This window comes from Lepidochelys kempii, chromosome 4 (assembly GCF_965140285.1).
Source record: "Lepidochelys kempii isolate rLepKem1 chromosome 4, rLepKem1.hap1, whole genome shotgun sequence".
NCBI classification, from domain to species: Eukaryota; Metazoa; Chordata; order Testudines; family Cheloniidae; genus Lepidochelys; species Lepidochelys kempii.
This window is the reverse complement of record NC_136383.1, coordinates 52,150,648-52,163,141: the sequence shown is the minus strand read 5'-3', so window position 1 is coordinate 52,163,141 and position 12,494 is coordinate 52,150,648. Positions and strand designations below refer to the sequence as shown.

At 41.7% G+C, this 12,494-nt stretch overlaps 1 protein-coding gene across 3 annotated transcripts in view; it reads left to right on the top strand.

Annotated features, from left to right (window-relative positions):
- INPP4B (inositol polyphosphate-4-phosphatase type II B) overlaps positions 1–12,494 on the top strand; it is a 481,293-nt gene that overhangs the window by 282,079 nt on the left and 186,720 nt on the right. For all 3 annotated transcript variants that reach the window (XM_073341212.1, XM_073341215.1, XM_073341214.1), the window contains one exon: positions 8,187–8,237. In XM_073341212.1, coding sequence (XP_073197313.1) covers positions 8,187–8,237 — 51 coding nt within the window. The remainder of the gene's footprint in view (positions 1–8,186; positions 8,238–12,494) is intronic.

Below are 12,494 nucleotides of genomic sequence, written 5' to 3'. Positions count from 1 at the left end.
GTCATCTGTCATATGAATAGCTGTGTGACAGAGAATCAGACATAGATAGTGGTGGTGTTATAACTGTGTAAAAGGTATGATTTTCATAGTCCCTGAAATTTTATTTTTGGTCTCTTCATTTGTTATTTTATATTGTTGTATGGATTTGGGGGAGGTGTTATGGCTGACTTCTTAATGTAAGACTAATAAAAACAAAATGGGGGGAAACAATTTTCTAAATATGTTTACACTCAAATCTATCATTTTTTTATTTATGGGAAAAGATAAGCAAATCATTACAGAAAGGATGTTGCTTTATAATTGAGGAAGCATGGAATTAGTTTTGTAAGCATTGGAGTGCAGTTTGCCACCCTAACTGTTGAAAATGTATTTGTCTGACCATACAGAAGACCCTTTATCCATGACTGCCAATTTACTTTTGTCCTCTCCTTTATTTATACATCAAGTTCCACATACTATTGGTCCAAATCCTGCTGACCTCAGTCCTCACTCAAGGAAATCTCCCAGTGTTTTTCATAGTCTTTGCACTCTTTAGCCACTGCCCTGGATCTGGGAGTGGTGCAGACACACACTGTCCTTGGGGGAACATTGGGAGGCGTTCTGCCTCGGAGAAGTGGAATGTCTCCAGTGACTCTCCAGTTGCATGAGAGCGGGGGAGAAGAGCACTCTGTGACACCTCTTTAAATTCCCTGTCCTCTTTGCTCACCCCATCCTCTCTTGGAAATTGCTCCTTAGGGGAGGAGCAATTCTGTCTATGATTTAGCAGGCTAATGCAGTGGATGGGGATGGTGGGCACAAGTAGGGAGGAAAGATGCTTATACTACCCCTACTCCATAAGGGGAGCTACAACCTGAGCTTTAAACACCACCTAGTAAAAGTGTTCAGCTGTATGCAGGTATGCTTGTCCTTTCATTTGGGCACTTCAGGTACATAAATTTATTTTTTTTGTAATTGTAGCCCTTGATGTAACGCAATCCAAACAAGAGCGGGCACATATTCCACCTTGTGCCAGGGCACTGTGGTAGGGTGAAAATCCTTTAAATTCTGTTTTCTTGTTTCCCATTTGTCCGGTATTAAATTTTATATTAGAACCATGTCTCCTGTTCTATAAACAATTGTGTGACAAAGACTGTTTAAATACAATGTATGTCTTTGCTGCCTGAAGTTATGTCATTTAAACTGTCCAGTAAAGGGTTAATCTTCTAACTAAAGAGGAAATACCTTTGGATTTGTAGTTGTTCGTTGTTTCATAAATACCTTCTTTTAAAAATAAATCTGCAAAACATAGGAGAAGGAGGCCTATTCTGTAAAAGTTAAGGAGCTGGCGAATGCTGCATAATTAATGTAAAAATCTGAAAAATTTCAGTTGTGCCAGGCACTGCCAGCAGTCATGCAGTAAGTTACAACCTCCAAAATCTTACCATAATTTTCGGGAAAACCAGTATCTCCAGAATAGTCCTTTTTTGTTTTTCTAACAAAGTGTGATATCATTATCTATAGTTTCAAGACTTGGATTTCAGTTAGCAACCTTGAACCAGGAATACTAAAATCTTACAAAACTGACCAACACGAAACATAGTGTTGCTGAGTTCTGCTACCTCTTCCATTTTTGTGTTGTCACCAAACTTCTCCACCATGTTGCATCTCTTCCTGGTCATAAGAGCTAACATCTCTAATACTGATGTTTATGGCACTTGACCATTCACCTTTATTAATGCCAGACCCCTTCCATGTACAAGTGAAGATTTCTTGGCGTTTGATACCTGAGCCAACTCTACACCCTCCAGCAATCTTATTCTTTCTACCCCATTTATTATGGTAATTACATTTTGTTGTATTCATGACAGCAGTAGTATTACTTATTTATATGCCACAATTGGCTTGCATGGCGTTTTAGAGATGTAGCTAGACTGAGGAAAGGGGTATGTAGAGTTCCTGCACTGCAGCAAGAACTTGAAGTGGGATTCTGGTTGACTCTGCTGAAGCATCAGCTCTGACACCCTAAGAAGAGTGCAGCTTGCACTCCCCTCCATCACTGGCAAGTTCTGCAGTGGTTAGGGTGGCGTGATTATGGTTGTACCCCCACCTGCACCTTCTGTAGAGGCTAGTGCTGCTGGCTCTGTGTTCAGTGCCTGCGCTCTCCAGACAAAATGTCAGTAGAGGCAATTACTTGTGCAGAAAGGGTGCCTGCACAGAAAAGGTGCTTTCTCAGAGCAGGTCCAGATAAAATGGGAGTAGAACTGTCAATGAACATGACTGCCTTATCTGCAATAGGACTTTGACCATTGCTACCATCAGTGGAATACTTGCCGGAAAAGGCTAGCATAGCCAGGACCGTAGATCACCTTACCAAGGAATACTACAGTGGTCAATCTTACTTTGTCTCACCTCGTGATGTATTCTCATAATAACTACATGTGGCAAAAATCTGCTTACCATGAGACGGCTGGAGCACTTAATAGAAGGTATGAACTGTATAATACATGTGCAATTCAGAGTAATAAGTACTATGAGCCACTTCAGAAGCCAGTGGAGTTACTCAAGATTTACACTGATGTAACAGAGCTGAATCTAGCCTGTTAATATAACTTTAAATCATCATAATAAGAGAGAAATATACTATATACAAACCAAGCCTTCAGTTATAAACTGACATGAAGAGAGGCTTGAACTTAGGTCAGGCATGAAATATTCAAAAAAGAAAAGAAATGCTCTTTCACTTCCACTTTGAATTAATTGCCTATGACATGTTAAAAGGTGTAAGACTAAAAAGTGTCTTCGTTTTTAATTATGCTAATTCTTTTATAGCACTGAGGAGGTGTTGGTAATGATAATGGCTCAGTCAACTGATCTCCAACATAGTGTAGATGTGAAGTAGTCTGCCATGAATGACCAAAATAGATGCCCTGTTTAATAATACAATACTGTCTTTTACATTTTGGTAAAGGACTACAAGAAGGATAGTTGAAACTCAATGTAACTTTTTATGCATGGAGAAATTTGGCACTTAGATAATTCGGTGGTACGTGCACTAAAAATGGATTGTGTTCTAATGTTAATAATGATTCTTTGTGCTGTGAATGTGTGGTAAAGAGATTAAAATTTCTAATGAATATTTTTACTAGTTTGCAGTGTTGTTGTAGCCATGTTGGTCCCAGGATGAGCCTTGTCTAATAAAAGGTATTACCTCACCCACCTGGTTTTTCTAATTTGTAATAGTGATAGTTGCAATGCCTTCTGTTCGTCTACAGGGCAAATACAAGTCAGAGAACTGCGCTGCATGTTTATCTTTTCTACTGTCTTGAAAAAACATATGGTCTCTGAGTGTAAGAAAGTAATTTGTTAAGGTTTGCTTCATCTTGTTCCAGACCAGAGCAAACAAACTCCTTGATGGGTCAGATTTTACTCTCAGAAGCACAGAGCAAATTAGGGGAAAGAAAACACCCTCTGATAGCGTATTGTGTGTCTGAGATTCAAGTTTATCTTTAGTTGTGGAAAATGGATTAGAATTGCCCTAATTATCCCCTTGTGAAGCTGAGGGTTTCCTATTTATAACGAGATGCCAAAAAGTAGCAGTAGTTTGTTTAGTTACAAAATGTACTGAGAGATTATTTGCTTTTCAAAATTCTTTTTAATTCTGTGTTTCATTTTTCATCATGACTTCGGTCTAGAGCTGGGTGAACTATTACCTTTTCTTCCTTTTGTATATTATCCAGAGACTTTGATGAATGTGTTAGTTATTTATAATTATTTTCTGAACACTTTATGTAAATATATTTCACCCTGTGAGTTCTTTGAAAATCACCATTTTGTTTTGACTGTTTCTTTGCCTATTTACTGTTGTTGTTTGTGAAGTTTAATAGGTCACATGTTGTTATTTCTATTTCTTGTTGTCCAAAACTTCATTTAAAAAAAAAGGAAAAAAAAAGAGTTTGAGCCATTCCAGCACAAGCCATAAATAAAAGAGCAGGTTGGAAAATAGGTCCTGTTTTTGGTGGAACATTTTGACTTTTTGATGAAGAAAAAAACAAACAAATCAAACAATACTTCGACCAAAACCCAGAATAGTTGAACTGAAAAATGCCTTTACGGTGTCTCATCGAAGCTGTAATTAAGATGCCTCATACTCCCATTTTTCTCAGTAGTCTGGCCTCCCTGGTTGGACTACATCTCTGAGGCGTCCTGGTCTGCCCTCTTCGCAAGGGGAGGCAGTGCATCATGGGAGTCTCATGGGAGATGATATCTAGGTGGGGAGCACAGCCCAGACAGGGGCATTGGTACGCTAGGCAACCCAACTATGAGTCCCGTGTGGCATTGTGGAATATCTGAATCAAAATATTTCAGTTTTTGGGTGTCCAGTTTGACAAAAAACTGAAAATTTCCACACACAAAATTTTCACAGTAAAATTCATTCAGCTGAAACTGTTTTTCATTGAAGAACAGTTTAAAAATTTTTTTGAGCAGCCCTTATAAATACCTGTTTTCACATGTAATCTTATTACTACAGCCACTTACACAAAAGGCAGCTGTTCTCTGGCATTAGTCCTAGCAAAAATTTGTTTGCATAAAAATTGACTCTAAAGTGGTCAGAAAAAGGTGTGTGAATATGGCTGAATCAGAAAGCAACTCAAAGTGACAACGTTTGTAAATAATTTTTCTAACTAATCCCTCAGTGTTTATTTAAATTAAAGTTGTTCTTTTGCAATTCTTCATCTTAACAGACATTGTTTCCCTCATTTGATTAATTCACTGTATATTAAAGTGGATATTTTTACCACACAGAAATCTGCACTCTAGGTTTGCTGTTTTATACATTTCCTCCATCCCTGCCTCATATAGGTCCTGATTCAAGAAAGATTCTCTATGCAGAAGAATGCTTGCTCTCCAAAATTGGGGCAATATACAATAGAGTACGGGACCAGTCTTGCAAGGTTCTGAGTACCTCCTGTGAGGTGTGAGACCTCTCCATTTGTATTGACTTCTGTGAGAGTAGAGGACACTCAGTATTCTGTAGAATTTACCATCTAGTTAGTTTTTTCATCGGTGCCCAAGGACTTCAGTTCAACAAATCAGTTGGACTTCAGTTTTAACAGGACTCACGCATATGCTTAAAATTAAACATGACTTGAAAGTTTTGCTGAATAGGAGTCTGGATGCAAACAGCTCCATAGAAATCACTGAAGTACAGATAGTTTGTACAGTAGTTCTTAAACAAATTGTTTGCTCATACTATATAAAAATAGTTTATAATCATTTTAATAAGAAAAGGGAATTACATCACTGCAACTCTGGGCCAGATGTTACTTTTTAGTTATCAGCTTTCACAGATTTATTTTGTTAAAAATGCATACTAACTGTAGCCACTCCATTGCCTATTTTCACTTGTAAAACGTGTTTATAACTACTCTAAATTTTAAATATTAACTTTATGTGAAAAGTAGAAATAAGTGGTCTGCATAAAAGCAATATTCCTCTGACCTGCCAGTTTAACTGGAGGAATACACAGGAATATCTAATAATAGCCAAATGAGGATTCCCATACATTTTTAATGTGGACCAGATGATTGGTCCTTCAGTGGGTGAAATGTAACATTTCCTTGCTGTCTCCAGGCTTTTGTGAAAGAAATATTCTTCTTACTGTGAAAATCATAGCACAGCAACTGCCTGAGAAGAGAAATGTTTCCTCACTCCAAACTCTGGGTACCTTTAAGGAAAGGTTCTTTCGCAGCAGTTCTGCAGAAAGGGACCTAGGGGTGACAGTGGACGAGAAGCTGGATATGAGTCAGCAGTGTGCCCTTGTTGCCAAGAAGGCCAGTGGCATTTTGGGATGTATACGTAGGGGCATAGCCAGCAGATCGAGGGACGTGATCGTTTCCCTCTATTCGACATTGGTGAGGCCTTATCTGGAGTACTGTGTCCAGTTTTGGGCCCCACACTACAAGAAGGATGTGGATAAATTGGAGAGAGTCCAGCGAAGGGCAACAAAAATGATTAGGGGTCTGGAACACATGACTTATGAGGAGAGGCTGAGGGAACTGGGATTGTTTAGTCTGCAGAAGAGAAGAATGAGAGGGGATTTGATAGCTGCTTTCAACTACCTGAGAGGTGGTTCCAAAGAGGATGGTTCTAGACTATTCTCAATGGTAGAAGATGACAGGACAAGGAGTAATGGTCTCAAGTTGCAGTGGGGGAGGTTTAGGTTGGATATTAGGAAAAACTTTTTCACTTGGAGGGTGGTGAAACACTGGAATGCGTTACCTAGGGAGGTAGTAAAATCTCCTTCCATAGAAGTTTTTAAGGTCAGGCTTGACAAAGCCCTGGCTGGGATGATTTAATTGGGGATTGGCCCTGCTTTGAGCAGGGGGTTGGACTAGATGACCTCCTGAGGTCCCTTCCAACCCTGATATTCTATGATTCTATGAAAGAGCTCCTTAACTCTCATCTCATATTTAAACTAACAGGTGTGTGTGGGGGGGTGTTAAAGGATGAGTGGGTTCTGTTTTATGACAAATGCCAACATAAGAAATGTTTAGAAAGACTGTACTGAGTTTCAACTTCATTCTAAGGTTCCACATAAGAAAATTATATACATACTAAAAATACCTACAATTATCAGTGTTTGGAAAACAGATTATTAAAATGAATATTAGGCCAGATTTTCCTTGTTCTTTGTTGGCGAAATGAAGAGTAGTCATGCATACAAGGAAGCTGCATCCTGTAAAAGGCCAGGGACAACTTGAGGCCCTACTCTTAGAAGGAGTGCAGGGACTGTGCCTTCCATGAATGCCTAGGTACACAGATGACCTTGAAGGGCTTGTGGAAAGGAGACAGGTACAGGGTATCACAAAAGTACTAAGGCATCTAAACCCCAGAGTTAGGCACCTAAGTCCCAGTTTTGGCTCCACTGTGAACTCCGTAGGCACTTAAACTCACTTAATGCCTAATTTTTCATGGTCCAAATTTTCTCCGTGCCTACGTTTCTGCATCTGTGCTCTGTTGCCTTCCTCTAGGCATCTGAATGCCTACCTCTTGACTAAGCCCCAGAGCAATTCATGAAAGATAGATAGATATTCGTCTGCCTGAGGGGGAAGATAGATATTTGTCTGCCTGAGTTGCCTGATCCAGTAGGTATGCTCAGAGGCCACCTACCAGATCATGTCTGATTCAGAATCTCGCAGCAGGAGGAGGTAGTGTTGCTGGTGCCCACATTACGCAGTAACTCTGAGCCCAATGGTTAGAGCACTCACCAGGTTCCATTCCCTCCTCGGTACCGGGAGAGAGGGGAGAAAGAGATTTGAACAGTGATCTCCCACTTCTCAGGAAAGTGCTCTAACCATTGAACTATGGGATATTCTGATGTGAGACTCCCTCAGTCTCTCCTGTTAAAGTTGTTCAATTGTGAACAATGAAATAATGATTAGAGGAGGGAACTGGACCCTGGGTCTCCCACCTTCTGCCTGGGTGCCTTAAACACTGGACTACAAAGTCATTTTCTCTCTCATTCTCTCTCAGGCCCAATGTCTATTCAAGTGTTTACCCACTTTGGAACAATCAAATAAGCTACTTTTAAACTGAAGTAAGAGTATCTACACACAGACTTGTACTGGTTTAACTAAACTGGTTTAAAAATACCCTTAGTTAAACCAGTCCAAGTTAGGGTGTAGAAAACTCCCAAGATACATACATACGTGGGTGAAGTGTTTATAAGTGTGTATGCATGAAATCGTGGACTTTTGTAGGAGAAACTGCAATATAATCCACCCTGTTATATTCATAAGTCGTTCTACTGTTTGAAGAATGTTGGTTCCTGAGAATGACTCTAGGTAAAGAGGCTGTGAGGTATTTTATAACCTAACAGTCATTTTGGTAAAGGTCTGAAGTTATGAAAGGAGCAGTTGAGTATAGTCCTCTCTGCTGCGGAGAATCAGGAAGTTTCCGAATGATAAATGAGTTTCTCAGAAATAGGACTTTAGCAGGATGCCAAAAAAATTGAAGTGGTAAATTATTAAAAGAAAATTAGTGTTTAGAAACTGACTGGATTGGCACCAGTCCCCCAGTACCCTCCCCCTCCCTCACCCCCCTCTGCAAAAAAAGGTAGAAAGCTATGGAAATAAATCCATAAGCAAGTCTCTCTCTGATTTCCCTTTCAAGAAATACCAAACCCACAACTGATTTGTTTTTCCCAGGTCCGCATCCGTGTCCTGTCTGAACACAAGGAGTCAAGAACAGATGTTGGGGTAAGTGATTTCTGTTAGCTAGGCAGCTTATAAACTTACTTTGCATTAGAAGTTGGATTAAATTAATAGAGGATCATGACAGGAGTAATACACTCAGAGATTGATGGATTCTAGTGCATTTACTTCTTGACACTAAACTTCAGGCTTTTTCCTCAAGGAGGATTTTTATCCGGAGGCCAGTCCAGTTTTCTAGAGTTTCTGCTAGTGCCTTGCAAGCAGTCTGGGTCAGATACAGAGCTTGTGCTCACACTCCCTTGACCAGCCTGGTCTTTGGGTTTCAGGAATAAGGTCAATCAGCACTGCCATAGCAGCTGTATTTGGTGTCTGAATAAGAAGTGACATAATATTTAAAGAGCCCATTGTGGTACTGACCTAATTTTGTGGGAGGAAGAGAGTGTTCCTCCTGGGTGAGGGCTAGCAATGTGTATATCCGATAAAATTGAAATTCCACAGGCTTGAGGAGAAATGGCATCCTGTAACGGCGTCAGCACCCACCTCTCAAGCGTGCCCCCTTTTCTCTGTCCAATAGTGCCTGCAAACAGTCTTTTCATGGGAGGGAGAGGCAGTACCCCCCTCTCATGGATGGCCTCCTTTCTCTCAGGTGTGAGCCTGCTTTTTCTTTTTTGGTCTTACATCAGGGAGGCACCTGCTTCATCTGAGCACCCCACAGCTACTGGTTCTCTTGGCTGGTCTTTGGCAGCTCAGCCCTCTGGCCAAGCCACACATGCTGTCCCCCCCCTTCTGGTATAAAGTCCTGAGTTCTTATCACTGCCCTGGTATGGGGCTGTAGTTCTTAGACTTCTTCCCAGAGGCGCTGCCTTTTTCAGACACCTAGCTGGAGCCCATCTTGGTACCCTCAACGGGGGTCCTTTTCAGCAGCCCTCCCTGGGCTCAGTCTGGTACCAGACCAGCAGGGCCCATCTCGGTACTCTCATCTGGTCTGGCCAGGTTTTATGCTCAGTCCCCCAGGCTCAGCCTGCCCACACTGACCTTTCGACAGCTCTGTTACTATTCTGTCCAGCCAGGCACCTGGTCTTTGGCAGCATCCGCTGGGCTCAGTTCTACCTGGTGAGCTCTCTGCACTGAGCTATCTGCAGTCCTGCTGTTCAACCAGCCAGCTAGGCCCTCAGTCCTCCCTCATCAAGCTCCACACAGAAACTGAACTTCTTTGCTCTGCTGCTTGTCTTATATAGGGCTCTTCTGGCCCCGGATTGGCTGCTCCTCTGCAGCCACTCTAGGCTGTCTGTTGGATTTCTCTCTGATCTATTCTGGGGCAGGGTGATGCAGGACCATGAGGCCTCCCACAGGGGGCTTCCGGACCTAGTCCACCCTGCCACACATCTCTGTTAAGGTTTAATAATAACCCAGTGATTTCTCAGATTGCATTCTAAAGTATCCAGAATCACTCTTGCATTTTGGCAGCATGCACAGGCACATAGACACTCCCTTTTCCCAGCCACAGAGAAGAAATATAGAATTAGGAGTGGGGAATTGGCACTAAATCAAAATCCTTAAATCAAAAAACCTTGCAAACAATTTAGATTGGGACATGTACAGTACCAAATTCATCTGTGATGGTGATGTGTATAAATAATAATAAATCCATGGTAGCAAATTATGTTGGTTCTGGTTTGTTTCCTGCTCTATCCAGCACTGGAATTCAGAAGTTGGTGGGGGGGAGTGGCTCCCCTTTTCTTTTTGTCTGATCTTCCATCATGTGACCATACCCACTTCTAGTACAAATTAATCATGTTTATTACAGTAGTGTCTAATAGGCAACCAAAAATGGGGCCCCGTTGTGCTAGGCTCTGTACAAACCCAGAGTAGTAGATGGTTCCTGCCCCTAAGAGCTTACAATATAATTAGACAAGACAGACACAGTAGGGAGAGAGGATAGGTATAACGCACAAGCAGAGTGAACAATGTGATAGCACCAAATGTCATTTTAGTTGCATGATACGTTTGAGGGGTGAGTTTACTTAGCGTGTGGATAAGCTAAATAGAAAGAAAAGTTAAGGGAAAGGGAGTGAGGAGGACAAGGCAGCGGAAAGGAGAGTAAGAGTGGAGTGGGGAGGACAAGGCAGTGGAAAGGAGAGTAAGAGTGGCCAGTGTGAGTGAAGCTGAGATGAAGAGACTGTGAGGGAGGGAGGGGGTTGGAGCAAACAGCCAATCAGCGCAAGACAGAGAATCTCTAGTCAAAACTGCTGAACATTCTCCAAAGAACTCAGCTTTGGCAGCTTCTGCTCCCTCCTGCTGGAGTCTCTGTCTGGCTCCTCTCTGCGCCCAAGGCCACTAGCTGGGGGGAAGAGAGTCAATGCTTGAGTCCCAGTGATCCCATAGTGGCAGCTGTCTTCTCTGCACAATTCTGGGTCCAGTGGCATGCTGGAGGGAGGGGTAGCTCTGGCTGAACACCATTTTACCCCCTTCCCCCAAGTGCAGTAGTGCCTGATTTGGCTGCTTTCTGCTCTTACTGCCTGGAGTCAAAACATGTATAAAACATGCCCGTTTCTGACTGATGGCAAAACAAGAGCTGGGGCAGACAGCAAACTATGGATGGGAAAGATTTTAAGTTGATTTTTATTCTGAGGTGCTAATTCTCCTCCTTGAACTGCCAGGGATCATTCCTGGCATAGTTCCAACAGGATGCATTTGAAAAATGTACAGTATGGCAGCAGAGTTAAATCTCAGTGAGCAAACTGTATTTCAGCCTTTCATGGGGCCATTGCAGACATGTTTTTCTTTCTTCCTTTTTTCTTTGGCTAGGTAAGTGGATTAAGTTTATTAATCAAACAATTCAACACAAGTCTCTTATAATTTATTATCACAAATGTCTCACCAGCACTAGCAAAATTATGAAGGAGCCCTAGCTATTCTATAATTAAGGTTGTTTAAAGCTCAATTTTCAAACCTCTCTAAACCACACACACAAAGTTGGATTGGTTTGTAAATTGCCATGGCAATTCAGGGCCCAGGGTAAAGCACAAAAAAAAGGAGTCCAAGGCCTGGTCAACATAGCTACATTGGTCATGGGTGTGAAAAATCCAGATTTCTGAGTGACGTAGGTATGCTGACCTAACCACCAGTTGGTGCCATAGCTAGCCACAAGGCACCCTTTCAGATTCTAGGCCCATTGCAAGGCCAGGTAACCCATTTCCATCGGATCACTGGGCCATACAACATTTTTTTATTATTATTTTGAAGGTATTTTTATATGAATTTAAGAAGATGAAACAGAAAAAAATGTTTTGGCATCTGGACAATTATATTGTATTAAGCAGTGTCCTATGAGATCTGAGAACCCAGGTGTAGTAGAAAGGGAGAGCCTGAAGCATGGGCCTGGTTCAAACCCTAAGGCCTGAACAAAAGTCTGTGAGTTATGCTATGAGCAACAGTCAGGTCCTGACAAAAGCAGCTGATTGCCTGCAAGTCAGTGACTGGTACATGAACTATTGCTAGCATTGTTGCAACACACTGAATATGTAAACACTTTCCAGCTGGCCAGCACAAGAACACCCGATCCTACCATACAATAAAACGGTTTGACAAAAATGATGAATAGTGATATTTTGTCTGAAACATCAGAAGTAAAAGTACAAAGACAGATGGTGAATAGGAATGTTTTGTCTGAAACATCAGAAGGAAAGTACAAGGGGAGGTAACAAACATCATGAAACATGTAAGGTGATACACAAGTTGTTTATCCCAGATTTTGTCTCAGTCTATAAATGTTGGGATACCTTGCTTTAACCCTTTGGCCAACCTAGGGAGGAATGGAAAATCCCGCCATTCACTGAGCTGCATCCATTGTCATGGGCATTCATGTCTTAGTATCCTCGTAGAGTCTGGCAGGTGCTATTACCATGCTTCTTCAACGACAAACCTGGCCAGGCGCCTTTGTACCTTAACAGATCTTGTGGTCATTGGGCAGTTTAATTGAGGTCTGCTGTGCCAACTATCTGCACAGAGCTGGGACAGCACACAAAAAACACACACACACAGCCAAACATCTGATAACACAAGGCTAATTGCAGAGGCTATGAGACCTTGCCGCGCTGTAGGGCCTTGGCTTGTGAGGGCCACCACAAATGGGCAAGATGTTTGTTTCTCCCCCATTCCGTTCATATAAGGAATTGCTACTATTAATTTGTATTGCAGTAGCACCTAGAGGCCCCAACTGAGATCAAAGCCCTGTAGTAATTGGCACTCTACAAGAACACAAAGTTTACCATCCAAATTGCATATTAAAAATGCAAAGGA